Source organism: Protopterus annectens, chromosome 2.part2, assembly GCF_019279795.1.
Source record: "Protopterus annectens isolate FY-2018-M chromosome 2.part2, PAN1.0, whole genome shotgun sequence".
In the NCBI taxonomy this organism is placed as follows: domain Eukaryota; kingdom Metazoa; phylum Chordata; order Ceratodontiformes; family Protopteridae; genus Protopterus; species Protopterus annectens.
The window spans coordinates 488,540,699-488,565,927 of NC_056730.1; the positions used below are offsets into that span (position 1 = coordinate 488,540,699).

Sequence of the window (25,229 nt, forward strand, 5' to 3'; positions counted from 1 at the left end):
TCTATCAGACCTCCTTACATGATTTTCCATGCTGATAGAGAATCTCTCTGAACAAACCCCTCCTTTTTGCCTAAAGTCAGTTCTGAATCCAATATCAGTCAGGTCATTGAGTTGCCAGTCTTTTTTCCCAACCACTCTAACAAATTGGAATACATGCTGCACAGACTTGATGTACACAGCTCAGATTTTATCTTGATAGAACTAAGGATATTAGAATATCAGATCAACTTTTCGTATCCTTTTCGGAGGCCAGAAAAGGTAATCCAGTGGCTAAAACAACCCTAAGTGGTTATCAGATTGTATATCCTTTGTTTATGTGAATGCAAACATGCCATTGACACACAAACCTAAGGCTCATTCTACCAGAGCCATTTCTACGTCTTCTGCCTTTCAAGCTAAATTGCCCCTTGACAATATTTGTGCTGCAGCCACTTGGTCTAAGCCTCATACCTTTATCACGCATTACAAAGTAGATAAGTCTTCCAGGGACAGGTCTTCCTTTGGTTCCATGGTACTGAAAAACGCACTTCCATGAGCCACCCAAGATTGAGGGTGCTAGGGATGCTACCCATCAGTGAGGATAAACGGCGAGCTTTAACAACTTCACATAAAGAAGTTACGTGCTCACCATAACGTTCCATGTGAGTTTATCTCACCTTTATTCTCACATTCTTCCCTCCTTCCCCCTCCTGGCTGACAGTTGACTGAGGCTAGAACCATCCTGGTTATTCAATACTACTTCCCCTTTGGGAAGTGCTTCCTTGTAGAAAAATAAAAAAATAAAAGGGTATATATACTCGCAGCAAACAAGATCTTAGGTAATTCCAGCAGTGCATTGTGGGATAAGGGGCTTGGTCTTGAGCTACTGGCAAACCTTGAGCTTTGCTATCGGCCGTGTCGGAGCCGAGGATCGGCTCCGAACCCATCAGTGAGAATAAAGGCGAGATAACTCACATGGAACATTATGGTTAGTACATAACTTTTTTTTTTATATCTACTGAAAATGTGTACTTGTGTGTGTTATTTGTAGTAGCCAGGTTTGTGGCTAAAAGAAGCACCTGTGCATAACATATTTAGTTGGTTAAGAATGAAAATAATAAACATTGCCAAATTTGAGAACACATTCTATTTTTGAAAGTATGATGGAATGAAGCAGAAGATTATGATTTAGATTGGATTAGTGATAAATGTAGGTAACACTTCATCTGTCATAAGAAATTGTTCTGTCCAAATAGTAGATTTGAGAGCTTGAGACCTTTATAAGTGGTAATATAGACTTCCAGATGCTGAAAGTTCTGTTTGTAAATATCAGCAATAAAGCACAGAGCTGCTAACAAGTTTTATTGTGCAGTCCTTGATCTGCTTCCATCTTCAGTTGCAAATTCTACAGTTCTTGGTAAGTCAGTTAATCAGACTTGCTCTTCTAGGTTATACCCTAAAAAAAGGCACTTCTGCCCAGGAGTCTTACCTTGTGGACATAAAATTAAAATAAAAAAATTAAAGCATTCAGCAAACATTTTATAAAGTTTAAAAAAATGATAACGAATAGAAAAAAAATCCAATGAAATGCTATAAAAAGCACTGATTTTTTTTCTTTTTAATGTTTCCAGATGTTAAAAACTATGGATGAACTGAAGCAGTGTAGACTACAGCAGAGGAATATTGCTACTACAATTGATAAGTTAATGCTCTGCCTTCCAGGTAAGGACAAATACATGATCAATTAATTAATTGCATTTTACTTAATATCTGCTGTGCACAGCCTTAGTTTTAAGATATACTACTGTATTCTTTATGTCCAACTTTTCACTCATTTTTATTTATTTTATTTTATTTATTTTACATTTGTTTACCGGGTTAGTCCGACTGGATACATATCCCTTTTCAGCAGAGACCCGGGGAGAAAAGCTCCACATTTGAAGAAAAACAACAACACTACATAGACATCATAAGGAACAATCATAGTATACACAGTTCAGAGATACTCAGTTACAAATACACTCTATTTAATTCCGCAAATACATGAGGAGTAAAAACCCCGATATTAGGGTAGGTTAATAAGTGATGAGGTTAGAGCTTTAGGTCACTAGGGAGAAGGATATATGGTTATTCGCAGGTCAATTCTATGGTTATACGGAGGGGGCCATCTATGAGGACCCACGTGAATTAGAGAATAGGTTTAAAGGGATCTAGAGAGATTTTAGGTGGAGAGTCATTAAATAATTGTGTGTGGGTGGAAGACAGTTATATGATCAGTCAGGATTTCTACAAAACAAATAACTTTTCTCCATTTGTGTGTTTTTTTTGGATAGATAAGTACATTAAGCTGACAAGCTATATAGTGCAGTGATTGTATTTCTGTTAGTAATGCCACTAACTTGGGTTCTGGTAGCTACAGGGACAGTTAATAGTAAAATTACCATGAACTGCCATTATTACGTCATGTCTCACCATATCAGTTTTGGAATGAACTGTTAAAGATTATAGAGATTTAGCCACATTTGACACCATAGTAATTTTTGGAAGATGGCCATGTATAACATGTTACTGTATTACTGTATGGATGGCTTCCTTGCTGAGGAGAAAAAACAATAACTAGCCCCTTTGTAGATGAAGCTGTTTATGGAAGTCTGCCATCCAGTTATTCCAATTGTGCTTTACCATAATACGTTTAAATGCTGAAGGCATATGTAGCCCATTATTCTGACACAAGTACCTGAATTACCACAAGGACGGTCAATGCATTTGCTCTCCTTCACTTGCAGCAGTAAGAGCTACCATCACAATTATCAAGGGTCATAACCAACGTCCTGTTTGCATTGTCTCACTGCTGTGGATAAAGCCTCCACTTTGATTTGAAGCAACAGAGGAGCCAGATGGGCTTACCTATGCTCCCTGTTAGCTCCATCAGACACTTGAACTGTGGTTGCTTGGCCTGTAGTCAGGGCTTTATCCCGCTGCACCCAAGAACTGGGTCCTGCTTGTTTGGATTTTGTGTTTGTGATAAAATACTAGAATAAAAGAGTTGATTTGTTGCAGTGAAATTCACCAACTTTCATTTAGGCTTTGAGTTGTGTGCTGGGAGTTCATATGTGTTGCAATGGAGCAAAACTCTTCACATTATCCATTTTTATAATTAACATCTGTGATGTAAATTATTAGACGTAAGATGAAGTATTAGATGAGTCATTGTGTCTGTAAAGTGAGTGCTCCTATGAGTATAAGATTGATGTTCCACTATTGCTCTTTTTAGGCAACCTTAAGAGAAAAGGAATGCAACAGGACAGGCTGAATGTGTAAGAGAATGGGTTGCAACCAGACATTCATTTAATTATTAGAACGTTGATCATATTGAATTTAGTCAGTGTGACCCAGATTCTGGATGATGTAGCAGTGGAAAAGATGTTGCCTACTCCACAATGGAAATATGTACTTTTAATTAAAAGCAGTTCTTTTAGAATTTTAAACATTTTTTACTGTTTTTTTTCCCATCACTGTATATAAGTACACTACTAATTTTCAAATATTGATGTGCATTGCTCAACAGGTCATTCACTCAGTCAGTATTATGTGAAGCTGTGTGACTGTTGGTTCAAAACTCGCATCTTTTTACATTTTATATTTTCTTGACATGGAATACTTTTTTGATGTAGTTTATCTACTCTGATTTTGCAGGATGTTCAGATGCTCCTTTTTATATATGTAGATATGTAGGGGTTGGGATGGTGTTATGGTTAAGATGTTTACCTCACAGTCACAAGGTACATGATTTTATTGTCACCTTTTAAAGGGTAATAGGCTTGAAATGGCCTGCAAGGGCACCTGGCCTAGTACTTACCTATGAACTGCAGTCTAATCCCAGTTTTCAAAACAGTGTTATTTATGTGTTGGTGTTTATGTTCTCATTTTTATTCTTTGTTCCAGCGCTTGAAATGTACAACAAACTAAAAGAACAGATGAAATCTAAAAGGTAAGGTGTAAAAACAACACTCTATGTTGAGCACATAGTAAATATTAACAATATGTTATGAATCCATACTGTGATGTTTGAAAATAGCAGAGTTTTTTTTCTTAGTGAAAACGCATGTATAACATGTTTGCAGACAGTTTTTCTAAAATGCAGTAAGATAGGCATGAAGAAGAGTGAGTCATTTAAATGATTTTTTTTATTAGTTTAGAAATGCTTGTCAGTATTGATGCAAAATGTAAGGTTTGTAACACAACTGGTTTAACTGAAATGAAAGCAATCCTAAAATCAGTATCTCCAAAATGGTCAAAAACACAGCAGGATATATATTTAATTTGTTTATATAATTATTTTGTAAGGCGATCATTTATTTGATGAGAAAATGGGTCTTCAGTAACCTTTAAGACATAAGCCTCAAACTCATAATTAAAATGATATACAACTATCAGGACTCGTATGTTGAGTAGTGAATGTCTAGTGCAAAGAGTTAAGATTGATACTAAACTGGGAGAGAGAGCCTCATGCTGTTGTCTTGCAAATGACTGGAACTGTGTTATTGAGAATAGTCAATCCACCTTCAAAAGACTTTGCAAACTGTACCTCAGTATCGCAGTAACTTACCAGAAATCTGATTTGACACAACTGTCTGTTTAATATATAATCAGCACTTATGAGTACCTTTTACAGTTTAGAACTCCATTCACCTCATCATTTTCTCCTTACCACTTCATATGCAGTTATCTTTCTTATAGATGTTCATAATTTATACTGCTACCTCAGTGGTGTCTGGGTTCTGTGCCTGCAAAAATGTAAGCTGGCAATTTTCCAGAGCTCAGAATTCCCACCTCTGATTCCCTATGGCAGATTATTGGTCAAGTCCCTCCCCTCAGGAGAAGTCTAACCCTGTCACAAGTCAGTTAAGTGTTTTTAGTGCCACCTGGTAGGAATCACACAGTTAAATCTCCTCAGCAGGCTGTAGTGGTAGATTACAGCTTCCAGACTCAGATAAGATCCCTTTGGGAACTTCCCTTCCTCTATATAATAGTATGCCTTGGAGTTGGGGGTTGGCATAATGGTTAAGGTGTTTACCTCGCAAGCAAGAGGTACAGGGTTTCATTCTAACTAAAAGAAATTGGATAGACTTAAAACAATCCACTGGGACAGCTAACCTAGTACTTGCTTATGAACCCATAAACTTTTTATTTCTGTTTTATTTTAAAAAAGTATGTTAACTTTTTATTTTAATGTACCAGATATTTACTACTGCTGTTAATTCCTGTAGGAATTCTAACCTACCACTGTGCTGTTTGTATAATTTAATACTACTTTTAAGCAGTTAGAAGGCTTTTCTAAAATGTTTTGAGTTGTTCTTGGGAAAGCAAAGTTCTGTGATGTCAGTTGAACACTAGGGACTTGCCTCATGCATTTAGAGCCACATTTTAATCTCTTCTGTTTGTTGTTTATCTGCTTCATTTTGAAGCTCCGACAGGAAAGTGTTGCATTTTTCACTCTTTTTCTTCATTTATGTGATATTTACTACTGATTTAACAGTGTTCTAGCTGTTTTATTGTTAAATCATGGTTTTAACACATATTTAGTTTATTTGCATGTTCTGTTGGGAATATTTCATTTCTGACAAGGGAATGCTGTTTTAAAGAGTTTCTTTGGTTTAAAGTCATATATTTGATTTTGGCACTATTTGGATAAGTGAATTTTACTTTGTACTGTGACTGTGTGTGCTGTTTACTACACTGTGCAGGTTGTAGAATAAGGTTTAGTGCATTTTAAACTGTTTTTGCTATATGCTGTGCAGTTTCTCTCTCCTTGCTGTGATGGGGACATGGTTTACATTTTCTGTTATTGCTGACCTTAGTCTACCCTTAATAGTGTCAGTGTATTATTCTGGCTAGTGTTTTTCAACCTGATTTGATGGCTCCTGATACGACAGCACCGCCCCAATCAAATCTATTTGCACCTAAAAAAATTAAAAAAAAACTACATAAACATGCCTCAACCTATGGTTTGTGAATCTGTTGTTGCCTTTAGCCAGCCCATAGACCACTTAACCTTTTTCCCATAACCCTCTAGTATGAGACCACATCCCAGTATTGTATGAGTGTCAGACACATCCTTCAGGGCTGTTCCAGTATATGGTTCAGGGGCACCAAACTGTTTAGGTGCAGGAGAGGTCCAAGGTGGGAGACCCCATTGCTGAACATAATACTGTGCCCTAGATATCTTGTGTCTAATAGTGTAGTTCACAGTATTAAGAAACAGAAACTTCACCACACTGCAGACAATAAGGTTAATACTATAGTGACTTCAAAGATAGCTGCACATTGAGTAACAGCTCAATTTTAGCTCTCCCAGTCTGAAAACAGAAACTCAGCAGAGAAGACCAGTGGACTTATATGTTTTTGGGCACATTTCAGTAACTGGCTAGTAAGTGCACTGCCTGGATGCCAGGAAAAAATAGAGAGGACCTGAAGGAAATCATGTACAAAAGGGTAGGGGAAAAGCACTGACTGGGAAGAAGAGTATTGTGTCTGTTTAGCAAAAAACAGTGCAAGCTCCAGACATGACTTCCAGTAACCTAGACAAAAGCATAAGAGAGCTGCACACAGACCTGGTTAAAATAAACATATGAAACACTGATGAAGTATATCAACTCAAACATCAACAGGCTGAAAAAAATGGAAGAAGCTTTAAACAGATATTCAGATGAGGTGATAAAACTGCAAAAAACAGTGGTTGAAATGAAGAAAAAGCTGTCTGAATATGAGACTGCTCAAGAAGAGATGTTAAAAAAAATAATAGAATTAGAGGACACAGCATATAGGGAAATCCTGAGATTTTCAGCTGTACTAGAGAAGCTGGAAGGGGAACAGACTGTATTGACTTTATGAAAGCACAAACAACCGGATTGGTATTCCACAGCAGGTGTTACTAATTGAAAGGGCACATAGTGTGTATCCTCCAAACCTGGCTATGAGAAAGCAACCTAGACCTTTAATAGTAAAAATACAGTCTTACCCCAGCAGAAGGAGTCGATGCTGACAAAACTGTGGCAGAGGAGTAAAGTATTAAAAGTGTGAGACAGTGGAGTGTTTGTGAAAAATTATTACTCATTGTACACCAGACAGAAGAGGAGCAAATGTATTCCACTATTCAGGGATTGTCAAGAAGCAGTCATGAGATTCAAGCTGCCCTACCCAGCTATCTTCAATATATCCTTCCCTGGAGGGACAGAGTAACTTTTTGATGAAGTACATGTTAAGGAGGAAATACAAAAGTTTGTCCAACATAAAGTGAGCTGTGAAACGGGGAGATTCTGCTTTTATTCTCCTGGTAATAAAGGCCACAGAGAGACTGTGCCAGTGAAACCTTTTCCAATGTTTCAAAGGAGGATGCTGGAGAGAAGGAAGGGGGCATGAGAGTTGACTAGAAGAATCGAGAGTACGTTGGAAATGAAGTAGAGACATGATTTGGGAGATGAACAGGAATAAAACCATCAGTTTTGAAACTGACAAATGTGGAAATACAAAGCAATAATTATATTTGTGAAATATGACAGAACAAGAAAATCTGTTTTTTGGACTTTAGAATCCCCCCAAAAGTCCAACAAAGGATTTTGTATGCCCTCTTTTATGTCATTAATATTTAGAAAAATACTTAGGGAAGAGGAGTTAGAAAATTAACTAAGTAAAACAAAATATTTTCTTAATAGTACTGTTTTATAGCATGTGATTTTCTTTGCATGCTATAAAGTAATGTTATTTTTAAATATAATTGGAGATATTATTGTAAACAGGTGCATCTTAACATGGATAACCTTTCTTTTAGGTTAACTCAAGTCTGCATGTGGCTGTCAGTTTAGGACATTTGTTTATAATAGGAGGTAAAACTTCAGTATTTTAAGATGTACATAGTTTTGTGTGTTAGTATTAAGTTAATGGGTTTTGGGGGTTATTGGGGTGTGTTTTTTTGTTTGAGGGCTTTCAGTGAAACAAAATGTTTTCTAAGATGAGACATAGTCTGAAATGGACATGACAAGAGACAACTGTAAAAGTTCAACCTGCCAAACAGTGTATGCATATTACACAGACACTGGAACTAGACATTCAACAAAAAGCTGTTGTACAAAAAGGTGGGAATATTAACTTTTTAATACTGTGCTTTCCGTAATGTCTTTAATATTAACTTTTTAATACTGTGCTTTCCGTAATGTCTTTAATAGTTAATGGCCTCAGATAAATACAAAAAAGAAAGAGTAATGAACTGTATTAAAAAATGTAGAGTGCAAATAGCTATGCTACAGGAGACCCATTTGGAAGGACCTGAACATGTAAATTTCAGAAAAAGGTTTTCAGTATGGTTATTCAGCAGAATACCTGAGACAAAGGAAAATAGAAGTACTTGTATTAATTGCAAGAGGAGCTCCAATAGGACAGAAGAGGATAAAAAGATAATGTAGATTTGAAGTCCTGAGGGGTTACTGGCAGTAGAAGAGGATTACATTGGCATTTATTTATATTTCACATAAAACTGCTGTAATGGAGCTTAAGAAAATTCTGGGAGAAACCATCAGCTGTAAGCAAGGAATATTACTTGGAGGTGGGGACTGGAATTTGATTTGCAGCAGTGAAGTTGTGTTTGGGGGGCCCAGAAGGTAAAGTATAACAAAGGAGAGTAAGCTTTGGATGAAATGTATGAAAATATTTGGCATGGAAGATATGAATCCGGTACAAGGAGTTCACAGTGAATTTACATATCCCCTAATATACCAAAACTGTGCTAGGCTAGACAGAATTTGCATTTCACAGGATTATATGCATTTAATTGAAGGTCTTCATAAGCACCAAGTAACTATTTCAGATCTTGTGCCAGTAACTAAAATAAAAACACAGAGTAATGAATAAAAATGAGATACTGATGTTTACCCACCTGTGTGTTGTAAATAGAGGAATGTAAAAAATGGGTAGTGGGAGCTATTCAGGAGCTATTGGAGAAGATAGAAATTTCTTATGAAAATATAGGGAGTGGGATAAAACTAAAGTGGAGTTTAAAATAAGGTGCAAATGAAAAAAAATGAAGATATGATTAAAAAGTAACAATTTATTTAAAGGAACTGACAAATGTTAAAGTATTGCAGAATCAGGGGAATCTCTCAGAACAAGAACAGGAGCAACTGCAGAATGCTAAACTGAAAATAAGGGATTACCTCAGTGTTGTGCATGAGTTTAGAAAGATTGCTGATAACCTACTGTTTTTTGATAACTCTAAAGCACAGAACATTTTAGCACAATGACTTGGGCAACAGAAAGTAGAAAGGGTTGTTAACAAGCTTACGGAGCCTATAACAAGGAAGATAAGAGATCCATTAGAAATATTACAGAAATTCTATGAAAGTCTGTATAAAAGAAAAATAGGGAAATCAAGAAGGGTACAAATGGAAATGTTTATGGAAGAATTAAATATGCTAAGGTTAGAGGTAGATGAGGCTTGATTACTAACAGGGTAGGAGGAGATGAGAAAAAATGGTGATGTATAACCAATCTGCAGGAAAGTCCCTGGAGTAGTGGTATTCCTGTAAATGTTTGAAAACTAGGAGGGAAAAGACTTATAAAGATCTGGAAGGTTTTGTTTAACAGTATTTAAGAGGACCAGAAGTACCAGCATCCTGGAAAGAAAGCCGTGGTAGCTGTAATACCTGTCAGATCCAGCTTCATACAAGACCATTTCAATACTAAACCATGATGATAAAGTGTTTGTCTTTAATGGCTAAAAGAATGGGAAAAGTGATGCCAAAATTGATAGATATGGATCAGTGTGGGTTTGTGGAGGGGAGGCAAACATTTGACAACAGTAACAGAACATTGATGATCCAGAGGGATGCAGAATGACAGAAAATTCCACTGTTGTTAGTGGGTCTTAATTCAGAGAAAGCAGTTGACAGCATACCACTCAACTGCCCAGATTGTCGGAGAATGTCCTGATTTTCAGCTCATAATTTTGGTCTGTTTTTCATACGAGTAGTGGTTTTCTGGAAAATCGCTGATGATTGAAGTCATAATATAATGACATATATTTGAGTTTCAGATTTCATACCCTTCAGAAAGTGCATGCTTACACAAAACATGTTATTCTAACAACTTTTTTAAGTTTTTAAGAGCAATATTTAAAATATGTCCCTATTTTTTTGGCATTTGTCTCCCACTATTTTACGCTTTGTCCAGATTTCTTGAGGTAAGAGATTGAGATGTATGTTTGACAGAGTAAGCTGGGACTTTATGAGCAGGACAGTGGAAGGTTTTGCATTCCCTGATAAAATTATAAAGTTGATTAGGAGGATGTATGAGTGATCAGTGGTGAAAATTGAAGTGGGTGGGGTCCTCTCAGATAATTTTTGCTTGAGCAGAGGAAACTGGCAGGCTTGTCCTCGTTCCACTTTATTTGCATTATATTTAGAACCTTTGCAAAGAAAATAAGGAATTCAGAAATTCAAGGATACAACTGGTATGATAGTCAAGAAAAGCTGCCTCTGTTTGCAGATATTATTTTTACCTGACAAAATCAGAAAAGGACATTACAGTCTAACATTTTGAGATAGTTTCAAATCTTTTTGGGACACACAATTAGTGCAGGTAAAAGGCAGTAGCAGTAAATGATGTACCCCCACACAAATTGGTTAAACAATATCCACATTTATGGAGACATGATAAAATGACATATTTAGGAGCATGGATTACAAATGATTCTGGTGTGGCAGCTAAGTATATGTGGGAAGAGACTAAACAAAAGATACAAAAATTGAGAAATTGGAAGCTCTGTTATATTGATATACATTGTAAGACACAAGCAGTTAAAATGTGTTTAGTTCCTTTAGTCTTGTACACAGGTCAGGCATATTTTTATCAACCAGTGAAGTTGTGGATAGCAGTTAATAAAGAGCCAAAAGATTTTATCTGGGAGGGGAAGACAGTAAGAGTAAAGTGGGATTAAGCTGATTCTTCCAATAGAACAAGGTGGATTGAAATTACCTGATTTGAAGGGGTGTTTCAGAGCTACACAGCTAAGGCTCTCATATATAGCTCAAGCAGAAAACTATAATTCATAGCAGAAAAGGATGATGATGACGGGGGGGGGGTGCTCAAGAAACAAGAAGATGGGATTTTTGATGCAGGTCTTTAAGGAGAATAACAGTAATCATACATAATAATATATTCATAAAGTAGCAGAAATTATTCTAAGAACTAAGCCAATATGGGACTGGAGAAAGAAGATTCTGCTGATAGGGATGACTTACAATTAGTATACAGACAATAGACAAGAGGGTGGCTGAAATTTATTGGAGAAAACTGCCAAAAGAACCAATGTATTGGGAGCAAATAACTAGAGGGGGAAAGGTAATAGAATGGGAAGGCATCCAGAATTTATTTGGACTGTAGGTTAGAGATTGCCTTCTGTATCAAGGATTGATATCAGAGTATAGACAAAGAAAGGAATAGTGGGGTCCTAAACGAAAGATGTTGAGCACTGATAGATTTTTTTTGTAGAATCTAGAACAGAAGCGGTCATTAAAAAATGGATAATTAGTAGAGCATATAAAATATTGTATGATAACTATAAGACTCAATCAGAGGAGGTTAGAAAGAATTGGGAAGAGAGACTGGATAAGCAATTCACAAAAAAAAATGGGGGACTTGTGTATGTCTCCTAAATATGCAGCAGAATCCAGAAGATTTAGGAGTTTTGCTTGGAAATGTTTAGATAGATATTTTTATACCCCGAATAGACTGCAGGCAATTTTTCCTCAGGTAGGCAGCAAATGTTGGAGGTGTGATGGAGAAGAAAGAGGTAATTGGGAACATATTTTCTGGGAGTGTAATGAGTTGGCAGACTTAAATTCTCTGCAGACTACTTTGTAAGAAATACTGGGTAAGCAAATTGGTGTAAGTAGGGGAATAACTTTTCTGAGCTATGATAGAGAATTGGAATTGCCTAGACATAGTAAGGCCTTGCTTTGGCTAATTATGGTGGCTGCCAAAAAAGCAATTACTAGAAAATGGAAATTAGAGTATAAAACCAACTATAGTAGAAGTAGTGACTGTAGTAACAGATAAAATAAGTGGAATTTGGATCTTTAAGAAAAGGGTAGGAACAAATTACATAGGAAAAATGAGAATTGTGGGAAAAGTATATATAGGGGAGGAATGCGGTTTAAAAGAAGTCAACTTGAATGAGCTATGTAATGTTTGACAGACAATGATTGGGTAAATTATAAGTGATTGTATAATGTTTGCAAATAGAATTGTTTTAGTATGGTTTGCAATGTAAAATGCTTGCAGCTGGGATTCTGTCAGTATAGTTTTTCATTTATATAAATGTATGATTTTTCTGTGTCATAAATGATAATTTAATAAAGATGTTTCTTGTTTAAAAAAATAAAGTTAATAACATTCACAGGGATGATGTATTTTCCTTAGCCAAAAGTGGTTTACAGTCAATCCCTGAGACTTTGATCCTGTTCAGAATGGCTATGGGGCTGTCTTCTCTAGAATTCATTCTATGGCTGCAGGTATTGATAGGGATTCTGATGCAGACAATAGTGAACAACTCTCAAGTACTAACTGTCCGAGTCTTCAGAAGGTGAACAGGTTCAAAAACCCATGGAAGTATTCACCTTTCCACAGATGCTAGCTAGGTTTAAAGATGTATTTGACTGGAAGTAATCTGGAGCTGTGCCAGAGACTGGCATAGTTTACAATCTTATTGAGGATGGGATTCCAAATGTTTTGGCTGTTCCTCCTATGTTAGCAGCTTTAGAAGATGTCTATAAAACTGCATGCAAATCCCCGGATAAAATTGGCAAGTGGTTATAATTTCTGGGGGAAAAATTGGCTTAATCTAGTAATTTAGTCTTTAGAATTATTAGTTATCTAGGCTTTAGGTGGAAGTTTATTTTGCAATCTGCTTATAGTTTAGATGACTTTGTTGCATCTTTGACTGCTGAATAGAAATGTTACATGAATGAGATTGTTGCTATTGTGAGTCAGGATTTGAAACATTTTTGAAAAGTATCTTGGAAAGTGTGGACACATTTTCTAGAAATGCAACCACTTCTGTCATATTGAGAAGGTGTGTTTTGTTAATAACCACATTTTTTTCTGTGGATTTAAAAATGAGATCAAATGCTCCCTTGTACTGCATTGCACTGTCAGCAAGCTATATTCTTGGTGTGGAATAGAACCCACAGCCTTCTGCACCAAAAGCAGGTGTGCTACTCGTTGCACCACTGATACTGTATAGAACAAAATGCTCCCATGAGTGGCACAGTGGCGCAGCAGATGGTGTTTTCACCTTATAGCAAGAGGTTCCCTAGTTCGATTCTTGGCTGGTGTGCCTTCTGTGCAGAGTCTGCATGTCCTGTGTTCGCATGGGTTTCCAATGGGTGCTCCTGTTTCCTCTCTCATTCCAAAGACATACAGTAGGTGGCTTGAACACTCTAAATTAGCAATAGGTGTGTGTGTGTGTGTGTGTGTGTGTGTGTGTGTGTGTATGCTAGTATGTGGTTTGGAAGAATTAATACGTCAGGGTTTGCCACCTGGCGGTGTAATCTTTGGCTGTAGGTGATTCACTGTTGAAGTGACATCATGACCCCATGTGCAGAAAATGGGAAAAGGGTTTGTGGATGGATGGATTTTGAATGCTTCCCTAGGTTCTGAGTTTGTTTGGTCTTGCTGTTATCCAGATTTTTAAACAATAGGGCAATAGAAGTATATTGATGCATGGGGTATCTAGAAAGGGTTGATATGAGCAGTTTCTCTCTTAGCAAGGTGTCTAACTATAGAGGGCAGAATAAACAAAGTTTGCAGCCTAACAAGAGTCAGGGTACCAAGAGGAAATGGCAGGAGGATAATGCTTTCACACCAAATAGAGTTCCTTTCTCAATAAGGATTAATGAATCCCTTTCCAAAAAATTACTATGCCAGAACTCCGGTATCTGGTCCCTTCCAGCTCTCCATCTTCCCCCATCCCAGCTTTTGCTGAGGCCAGCAGCCTGGCCACAAATAATGTCAGACAAATGGGCGCAGAGAATAAGTAAGACAGAATACTCTTGGCAGTAGACAGAAAATACCCCTCCTTTCAGGGAAATTTCCAGACACCTGTCAATCCAAACACATCTGATGTCCATCACTGTTGCAGTATTCCTTACTTAAGGGGTATCCTGCCAAGGATAGCAGGATGTCCAGCAGGCATACCAAAGCCTTAGCTCCTTCCAGGTGCTGTAAATCAGATGCATGTCCTATGTCTGTGCCATAAGGTACATAAGTGAGGTACAAGTGTCAAATCTTCAGACTAACTTTGCCACCAGTCCAAATACTACCACTACTGTACTTCTGTCTGCAGTCATATGACTTGAAGATGCAGCTACCAAGCCGTAAGAACGGTTTTTACTTCTTTTCTTCTTGGGTTGTATTACATTTCACATGTCATCCAGGAAGGGAAATGTGAATGTGGGAGGCCAATTCCCCATAAGGGTAAACATGATGAGTCATGGTTCTTTTTTTTTTTTTTTTTTTTCATCTTGGTGCTGCCCATGACTATACTCAGTGTGAGATCTACCAGGCTTTCATTGTCTGGGTTTCATGATTTTGAAAATTATTGTGACTGAGCTCCTCAGTGAAGTTTTAAGACTACTAGTTATTTTGTTTTTTATTTTTTCCTCAACACTTGTGTTGGTGAGTTAGAACTATACAGATTCCTGTACTTATTCATTTTTTTATGTTTGTTTGTTTATTTATTAGCAAGCTGTATTAATCTATGAAGATTGATTAACAGACTACTTCAGACTCTAATCAAATCTGTTCTTCTAGTTGGTATATCTTTGGTGGTGATCTATTACATTTATTATCTAATGAAGAATGGGTAATTTGTAACTTGAGTATCACTTTTTCCAAGCTGTTTGTTTTTTCTTTTACCTTACTTTTATATTTTACAGTTTATCTCTATTGTATACATATGTACGTATTTAATGTAAACTGTGTTGCAATTTTTATACACATTTCAGTCATTTTACTTGTACCTTGTATTGTATGTTATTGTCTGTATGCAACATTAAGTTAGTTTACAAATTTGCACATTAAATGCCAGCGTGTCCTTTCAATTTTTTTTTCATGGATCCTCTCTGAAAATGGACTGTGCCACATGGGCTTACCTTATCAACAAAGTTTAAATAAAATTAGAGCCACTTGTGAGGTTACCCACACCATCTCCCTTTCCATCTTTTATCACCCTTTCTTCTCTTTTCAATTTGTCGCCACAGTCAGCATTGGTTAAAAATGTCCTCCGGATGGCGTTTTGGGTGATGTCAGTTTGTTGTGTTTTATGAGTTGAGCCCCAGTATGTATTAGAATGTTTCTCTGTCATTCTTTTTTGCTCTTTTTCATGTGTTCCAAAAATAAATTTTCTTTTCCTGTGATACGTTTCTCTTTATTCCATCTGTGAGGTTTTGTACATACCCTTCCAACATCTCATTCTCATTATTTAGAAGTTATGTCCTTACCATAACGTTCCATGTGGAGTGTTCATCTCGCCTTTGTTCTTACACCTGGGTTCGGAGCCGATCCTCGCCCGTCGCCGCTTGGCAAGCTCTGCATCAAGAAGAAGCTCGAGACCAACCTAACTCCCACAATCCCCCTCTGCCTTTACCTCAGATCTAGTTTGCAAGCAAACCAGAAGTCAACAGAGAGAGTAACACATTCATGCCAAAAACAACATAACTGAGAGAAACACCTATACATATATATATATATATATATATATATATATATATATATATATATATATATATATATATATATATATATATATATACATATATACACAACAACTGCGTAATGCAGAAGCAGGAGAAACCAAACCAGACACCAAACTGGACGTTCTTCCTGAGGGTGGGAGGGTGGGAATGTAAGAACAAAGGAGATGAACACTCCACATGGAACGTTATGGTAAGGACATAACTTCTAAATGTGAGAGTGTTCAATCTCGCCATTTGTTCTTACACCTGGGTAGCGCCCCTAGCTCCATGTTCCTGAGGAACTCACGGGAGAACGTTCTTGAGCACAGTGGAACCAAAGGTTGCCCTGTCCCTAGAAACCCTGTCTACCTTGTAATGAGAAATGAATGTATGTGGTTTAGACCAAGTGGCAGCTGCACAAATAGTGTCTAATGGTAAGCGAGCTGCATGAGCCAGGGATGTAGATACTGATCTTGTAGAGTGCCCCTTGGGTTTGACAGGTAAAGTTTGTTCCGAAGCAGCATAAACAAATATAATGCAATCAGTTAGCCATTTGGAAAGGGTTCGTTTAGTAACTGCTATACCTTTCCTGCTGTCTGCAAAGGCTACAAAAAGTTGATCTGTTTTCCTGTGATCCTTTGTTCTATCCAGGTAAAATCTAAGTTGTCTATGAACATCCAACTTGTGTAACATATACTCCAACTTATTGGAGTGGTTTTTGAAAAAGGTAGGGAGCTCAATGGAGTGATTGATGTTATTAATGGAGCAAAATTTGGGGAAAAAGGATGGATTAGTGCGAAGAGATACTCTGTCAGAGTGAAAGATCAAATAAGGGTGTTTAATAGAAAGAGCCTGAAGCTCTGACACCCGTCCAGCCGATGTAATGGCCACCAAAAAGAGGGTCTTCCACGACAAATACTTTAATGGACAAGAAGAGGCTGGTTCAAACGGAGGTAGCATCAATTTAGATAATAAAAGGTTCAGATTCCAAGGTGATGTAGGAGTTCTAACTGGTGATCTAATATGGAAAGATCCTTTCAGAAAGGCCTTACAAAGTCTGTGAGCCATAATAGGAGCCCCACATTCTTCCACATGAAAGTTGGAAATGGCAGCCAATTGCACTCTCAAAGTGGCAGGAGAAGCTCCTTGGTGGAACAATTCGTTAAAAACTCCAAGATCTTATTTAAGGAGCTATAACAGGGTCCAATTGCTGTGTATTTGCCCAGTAAACAAAACGCTTCCATTTACTAGTATAAGTCTTTGTAGTGGAAGCTTTATGAGAAGCCACTAGTATATTCTGAACTGCAGGTGAAAGAAGATCAGACCTGGCTAAGTAGGGAAGCGGAGCAGCCAAGCTGCTAGTTGGAGTGACAGTAGCGAGGGGTGGGGAGCCCCTGACCAGTGGGTCAGTAGATCCGGCTCCGGGTCCAGGATCCAGGGTTCCCGAATGCGGTGTGCCAGAAGAAAGGGAAACCAGATTTGACGAGGCCAGATTGGGGCAATGAGGATAATCGTCCTTTGCAGGTTGTTGGCTTTCTGCAGAAACTTTGCAATCAGGGGAAAGGGAGGAAAAGCGTACAGGAGACCCGGGGGCCAATCGTGAACCAGAGCGTCCCTGGGGACTTCCCCTGGAGGGGGTAATAGGGCAACATAGCTTCTGCATTTGGCGTTCATTGGAGACTCAAAAAGATCGCAGGAAGGCTGGCCCCATTTGCGAAAAATCTCCTTCGCAACTGACTGTTTGAGGGACCACTCGTGAGGCAACAGGATTGCTCTGCTCAACCTGTCGGCTATGACGTTGGATGACCCCGGGATGTGCGTTGCAATCAGAAAGCAACCCGTGGACTCCGCCCATTGCCAGATTCTCATGGCCTCTCTTCATAGCTGATAAGACTTGGTTCCCCCTTGTTTGTTTATGTACCGGACTACGGACATGTTGTCCGTCTGAACTGCAATAGTCCCTAGAGGAAGAAGGGGAGCAAAGTGTTGCAACGCTAGAAACACTGCCCTCAACTCTAGAACATTGATGTGCAGATTGTACTCTAAATTGGTCCATTCGCCTTGGACTGTCTGTCCCTGAAAGATGCCCCCCCACCCTATCAGGGAAGCGTCCGTGGTCACCGTGGCTGTCGGCGTGGGTAGCACAAATGGTCTTCCGCTGGAAAGATTGCAAGTCCGGAGCCACTAGGCTAGGTGTGATTTGCATGTGTTTGTGATAAGAATTTCGTGTGTCAGAGGTAGCTGTTGGAACAACCATTGTGCAAACAGTAGCCATTGTAGAACTCTCATGTGCAGTCTTCCCAATGGTATCGCAATGAGAGAAGCTGCCATGAGACCCAAAACCTTCAGAACCAGTTTTGCTGGGGATTTTCTGGATGACAGAAGAAGAGATATGTGGCTTTGTAGTGAGGCTATCCTTTCTGGAGGAAGTCTTAGAATTAAACGATGCGTATCCAATTCTGCTCCTATGAATGAGATATGCTGTGATGGCTGTAGTAAAGATTTTTCAAATTTACGGAAATTCGAGATGAACACAAAGCTGAAGTGTGTAATCCCTGGCTTGAATCAGTTGACGCTGGGTGGTGGCAGAAAGGAGCCAGTCGTCCAGATACGGAAACACCTGGAATCCCAGGCGTCTCAAGTGAGACGCTACCACTGCCATGCATTTGGTGAAAACCCTGGGGGCTGAGGTCAGACCAAAGGGCAGGGCTCGAAACTGAAAGTGGCTGGCTCCCAGCCGGAAGCGCAAGTGATCCCTGGACGCCCTGGCCATTTTGATGTGGTAGTATGCGTCCTTCAGATCTATTGAGCACATCCAGTCGTCCTTCTGTAAATATGGAAGGATCGATTGAAGCTTGACCATCCGGAACTTTTCTTTCTTGACGAAGGTATTGAGATTGCTTAGGTCCAGAATCGGCCTTCAGTCCCCTGTCTTTTTTGGAACTAAAAAGAACCTTGAGTAAGTTCCGAATCCTCTTTGGTCCGCTGGGACTGGTTGGATTACTCTTTTTTTTCTTGCAGCTTTGACATTTCTATAGCTGCAGGTGGGGAGGCACATCTGGGAGTCTTTTCTTCGGAATTGGGGGCAATAGGAAGGGTATTCTGTAGCTTCTGGTAACAATGCTTTTTACCCAATTGTCTGATGTAAGATTTTGCCAGGCCTGAGGGTATAAAGCTAAGCGACCCCCGACTGCCTCCAGAGCAGGACAGTCGGGCCTCCTCTCAGGAGTGCTGGAAAGGTTTCCCAGGGGTTGTGTCCCTGTCACCTTGGTTTTGCGGACCCCCTCTGCCGCCAGGGCGGCGTCTTCCACCTCTGCCCCCTCCTCTGCCTCTAGAGGGGGCATCACCCTGTGTGCCTGGGAAAGAGCCTTGGGGTTTTGAAACCACATTTTTCCACCACGTTGCCCTTTGGGGTACGGTCTGGATGGGGTGGAAAACGGACGCCGACAGCAGACAGAGTCTTTCCCTCTTGCTCACACCGGGTAAGGGTCTCCTTTACTTTGGGGCCAAAGAGAGTGGCACCATCAAATGGGGCGTTAGTAAAGGAAGACTTGAAGGCTTCCGCAAATGAACATAAGCGCATCCAGGATTGTCTACGAAGAGCAATCGCTGAAGCTGCTGCCCTACTCGATCCTTTGGCTGCGATGAGATCAGCCTCATGGATGAGTTTGCAATAGATGTAAGGGTATTGAGATGTGCTGTAACCTTTTCTGAAACAGCAGCATCTGTAGTACCCTGGAGGGTATCTCCCAACTCTTTGATTAGATCCCTCTGTAGCCGTGTGAAGTGGGTCAAATAGTTCAGGGATCGCATAGAAAAGCCGCTGAACTAAAAATGCACTTCCCATACCTGTCCATAGTCCTAGAATCTCTGTTAGGCGGATGGACAGATGAGGAAGATTCAGACATCTCCTTTTCGTGGCGCTGCCACCACCATAGCGTCCACTGGCACTCCTTTGTCAGATAAGCCTTATCCTGAGGGGCAGTAATATATTTGTTAGGCTTTCTAGGGACTGGCTCCACCGTGTCAGGTCTCCCACGCCCTTCGAGCAATCAGCTCCATCAACTCATCGGGCGGAGTGACCCAGGAGGAGGAAGAGGCGAGCACCGAATGCCTTCAACAAGACTGACTCATCCTCAGAAGGGGAGGGATTGCCAATCACCTCTCTGCTTTAGGATCTCCAGGATGTCAGAAAAGAGACATCCTCTGAGGGTGACTTTGGGGACACTTCTGACTCATCCAAGTGAGAGTCCGATGTCAATGATACTTGAGGAGAATCTAAGTGTCTCCTGTTACACAATCTTTTCCTCGAGACTTCCCCGGGGCATCCGAAGAAGCCTCCGAGGAAGAGGGGCACCCTCCAGGGGTGGCTGAGACACAGGTGCTCGGCGCTTAGATGTAGCCGTGGGTGCAGAGGAGGATAACGGTCCTTTATGGGAAGGAGAAGCTGTTTCTGCTGATGTGGTTGTCTGGGTAGACAACACCTTCCTCATGAGGTCGAAGGCCCCGGGTCCCGAGTGAGGTATCTCGGTTCGAGGAAATCGAAGAATCCCGAGACAGGCACGAAGGCATCGACCCGAGGACGGAGCCGAGTCGATCGAGCCGAGGCCCCGAGAGGGAGCGTCGGAACCGAAACATCGGTCCGACTCTCAGTCCCGGATCCAAGGATGGATCTTCTGCTCCGAGACTCCGGTACCGGATCCGACGGAGTCGAGGTGAACGGAGCCGACTGAGAGAAAGACGGTTCTGGCACCAAGGGCTCCACAATCACCAGATCAGCCTCTCCCGGCTCCGAAGACTGGATAGGTTTCGGAGGAGGAACAGGTGGAGATAAGGGAAGACCTTCGAGTCTCGACACCAACTGGGAGGAGACAGAGATGAGCTTGGATAAGGCCGTATTCTCCATTAATTTCTGCACCACGCGGTCTACATTGGTGTCGGAGAGGGGCCTGGAAGAGCGCGTCGAAGGAATCGAAGACTGAGCCGACCTCAACAATGCCGGGGGAGGGAGCTCCGTCACCGGTTCCAAGACTCGAGGCTCAGAAACTGACAACAGTTCAACACTCGGCCCCGAAGTTTGTGGAACCGGTGATCGAACTTTAACTGAAGAGCTCGGAGCCGATGACCTGGGCTCCGACGTCTTCGATTCCTTCGAGGATTTGGATGTCTGGTCTGATGCATCCAGAGCCTCTTGAAAAGTAGGTTTTAGAAGACCCCTATCCATAAGTTTCCTGCGCCTATCTGTCATGACCCTTCCACTGAAAGAATGACATATTGAGCAGTCTTCTTGCAGATGGAGAGGGCCAAGACAATAGACGCAGGAACTATGATTATCAGTCACCGACATCTTCTGCCCACATTGGCAGCGTTTAAAGCCAGACTTAGCTTTCTCAGACATGTCACAATTTTAGTTACAGCTAACAGAGAAAGTCAATATTATGTCAAGTCCAGTAATTTTGTCTAATCCAGAAACTTATTGTCAAATCCTGTAAAAAGTCAATCCAGTAGTCAATCCAAGTAAAAGGGTGGGGTAGGCCCCAAGGGAAAACCTCTAATAAAGTATATAAAAGGACTTTATATGGAACCGAGAATTCCTCGAAACACTACTAACACACACACACAGTCACTTAAAGACAATTTTTTTAGAAAAAAATTTAGAAGAAATCTAAGAAAATTATAAATCCTAGCTTAAGGTTGCTCGAGCTCATCAAACTGATGCGAACGCTGCAGCGGCAAACTAGATCTGAGGTAAAGGCAGAGGGGGATTGTGGGAGTTAGGTTGGTCTCGAGCTTCTTTTCGATGCAGAGCTTGCCAAGCGGCCGACACGGAGCCGAGGATCGGCTCCGAACCCAGGTGTAAGAACAAACGGCGAGATTGAACACTCTCACATTGGTATTTCCTCCTCTTTTCACTGAATGTGCCTATGGCTAGGTGGGTTTAATTTGCTGATTGGCACCAGTTGTTGAAATTGTTAACTACAACCCTGGAGTTTTATCAGTACTGTGGTAAAATGACAGAACTGTAGACCTAGATATGGAAAAAATGGTTTTAAAATAAAAAAAAAACAGTCGTTTACCAAGGACAAGTGGCAGGGATAATATTTGGCTAGTGCAATTAATTATATTAGCCAAATAAGTACTGTGTAGTTTTCTGTTAAAATGAAATGGGTAGCCTGTACATGGCTTATTACTGTGTATGTTGTTGGTTGCTAATAGCTGATATTGGTGCTTTCCTGGACAGTTTTAATGGAGAATGCTAAGAAGATTCAATGTTCTGCTGCTTTTGGATGGTTTTGTCTTGCCAGATATGCACTTTTTCAGTTTACTAGTAGGAAATTAGATAACTATAGACAGTGGTGTAGAGTAAAAACTGACCATGACATATATCGGGCATTTTTTCATCCTTTAGTTTGGTGGCTGGGGTGGAACTGGGGGTGACTATAGTGCCAAGTTGAAATACACTACAATGGTCATTATTTCTATAGCTTTTACAGAGCATATATCACAGATTATTGATAGATATGCTGTCTTTTTTGAGGGGGGGGGCAGTCTGTGGATAAAAGAAAAAGGCATTTATTTGATAAAAATAAGAGATAGCTGCTGTGGAGTGGTGAGGGGGTGGGCCATTGCCTGTCTGAGAACAATAAAATTAAATAATTCACTTTCGCCATTCTTTCTTTTTCATTAGTTTTACAGGAGGTAGAATGTGGCTATCTTTTAACAGGACTGGCAAGACAAGCTGTATGTGAATGGACAAAGCAGTTACATGATCACTGTTGAAAGCTTATTGAACTTATTTTTCTAGGGGCAGTTTGTCAGAGCAACAAGTTGAAAGTCATTACTGAAGCCACTTTATCTCACTTTCTTCACACTTGCATGTTCAAAATATGTGCAGCATTTTTGTGCAGAGGCTATGTGAAAAGCAGAGGGCAGTTACATGCTGCATATTGATGTCATCACTTGACAATGCCTTATTGTGAGTGGGTGCATTTTGTGTCTGCAAGGAAAAAGTTGGAATAAATTTCTGTGGTTATTGTCTTTTATTTTCATTGCAATCATCTGTCAGAGTTTATGGAAGGTAGCTATCTTTTGGGGGTAGGAGTGTAGAGGAATTATGTTTATGTGAAAGCACAGGGCTGTTGTATCAGGAGTCAGTATATGTCTGACAGTAGCAACTTAAAGTGCATTTCTGTGGACGTGTATAATTTTCTTCTCAGTGAGAGATCAGAAGTTTGCAGAATGTAGCCTTTTTTTGAGGTAGGGAGGCAGCATGTGAAAGCAAATGGCTATCACTGACATATTTTCATTTTTGTGTGTTGCAGTGTAGCTCTCTGAAAACAGCATAACGGTTAGGTTTATGTGACTTTTTGAAAAGTATATAGGTGGTATACCCTTGTCAGAAGAGGCATATTTAAGTGACAACACTATATGTGCAAAAGGATCTGGAACTAGTGTTTGTTGTAACTGTAGATACTTAAAAAAGAATAGTACCCATATGTTTGGCTTTCAAGTTATTTTATTATAATTTCAGACCCTTCATAGGTAAGTTCTAGTCTAGCTGCCCATGTGGGCCATTTTAAGCATAGCCAGTTTCCCTCAAAGGTGAGAATTAAACCCTGTATCTTGTGTCTGTAAGGTAAACACCTTAATCATTATGCCAGTCAATATCGATGCATTTTGATACAGTTCTAACAGTGTTTGTTTTTATAATATAAGAGCAAAAGTAATTTTTTTAATCCCTGAAAGTGATGTATTCCAGCATTTGAAATGTTCCAGAAGCAAAAGAAAGCATGGCAAGGCTTGTGACTTAACACTCAAAAATTCAAAGTTCAGCTTTTTATAACCTTTTAATTAGTTTGTAACTGAATTTCCAGATTTGTTGTTCCAAAAATATTTACTATAAAATGTCAGACTGTTTCAGACAGGTGTAGTCCAGTATTGATGATCTCCACCAGTAGGCCTAATATATATTTGTATTGGGTAGTGCACTGATCAGTACTGACCAGTTTTCAGGCTCAACCCACATGAAAAGAAGGAAAAAAATAAAAAACAAAGTAAACAAAAATTCAGTATTCAAAAACTTAATAAATTTTATTAAACACTCTCACATTGCATTGGTTACAAAAAGTTAAATCATTATATATTTTTTTTTATTTTTGTGTGTGTGATTTTGCCCCTGTGCCTGCCAGCATTAAGCCTCCCCCCAACTGGTCATGCCTCATTAATTTTCCTTACTTCAGTATTTCAACTGTGATCAGAGTAAAAGCTGTCCATTGGGGCTGTCATACAGGCAGCCATAAGCTATGCTGCTAACCAAACTTTAGTTACTCAGACTGTAGTCAGGGCTTTAGTTGTCTACACCACTAAACCACTATAACTGGCTTAACTGTCCAATATATTTAGTTCAGATGGCATCATATGTTCTGAAATAGCGAATTGTTGAAAATCAAAATTAAAAATGCCATCATTTTACACTTTTATAAGTTAGCAACCCGTAATTTAAGTACCCTTTTTTTATACTGGTAGATTCACTGATGCCAAGGTATTGTTTGGCATTTAAAAAAGCTGCCACTCAAAGCACTCCTTTTCAAGCAACTAAGCAGAGTCCCCAACAAAGCTTTTTGAAATCACACAATCAGCTATTACAAAAAAAAAAAAAAAACTTTTTAAATATAGGACACCACTAATGTGTTTGTGGATAATGCTTGCAGTTTGCTTTTCTTAATTACATTGTTGTACCCCTGAATTGTTTGCATTAACTTTCAAGTATTATTTCATATGTAACATTTATCACAGTTGCCTGCTTTGGTGGCATAAAGTCAGGTAACTAAAATTCTGATAGCAGTGGTGGTTGATTCACTTGGCAGAGAATGATGGGCCATGACCATCTTGAGGGAAAGTACAGAGCAGATAAGGCCATAGAATGCTGCAGTCTGCTGGAGGAAGGATGGAGTTGCAAATTGTGACCTTTAAGTTGACATTAGGCTCACCAAGTCACTTAGTGGTGGTAGCCTTTATAGTAGGTATGCAGAAGCACGCTTCTGCATGGAGGCTTCTACCCTGATCTGGATCACATACCCCCCCTGCTCATGTGTGAGGTTAAGGCCATTTGAAACACCTTTATAGTTGGGAGCTATATAAAGGCAGAAGTTAGCCCTTATGGGCTCTACAGTGGTAACTCCTCCAGATGGATGTTAAGCTTGATGGTCAGCAGATATGGAGGCAAAAAGAAACTAGAAAAATGCATGGTACTTGCATGTAACAATGTAAGTTGCAAGGGCTGAATCACATTAAAAAAAAAACATTTGACCCCTTAAGCGGTGGTGGTGCTGCAGTAGCGTTGTCTCCTCACAGCAAGACGTTCTGTTGTTCGATTCTCAGTTAGAGCGTCTTCTGTGGGGAGACGTGCGTGAATGGGTGTACCTTCGTTGAAGGTTGTGCATCAGGGCTGGCAAACTCGGC

The 25,229-nt window shown here is 39.7% G+C and overlaps 1 protein-coding gene across 2 annotated transcripts in view; it reads left to right on the forward strand.

Moving 5' to 3' along the window:
- The window catches only part of EXOC6B (exocyst complex component 6B), a 5,967,963-nt gene that overhangs the window by 921,912 nt on the left and 5,020,822 nt on the right, over positions 1–25,229 (forward strand). For both annotated transcript variants that reach the window (XM_044063970.1, XM_044063971.1), the window contains exons 4-5: positions 1,611–1,701; positions 3,925–3,970. In XM_044063970.1, the coding sequence (XP_043919905.1) occupies positions 1,611–1,701; positions 3,925–3,970 (137 nt within the window). The remainder of the gene's footprint in view (positions 1–1,610; positions 1,702–3,924; positions 3,971–25,229) is intronic.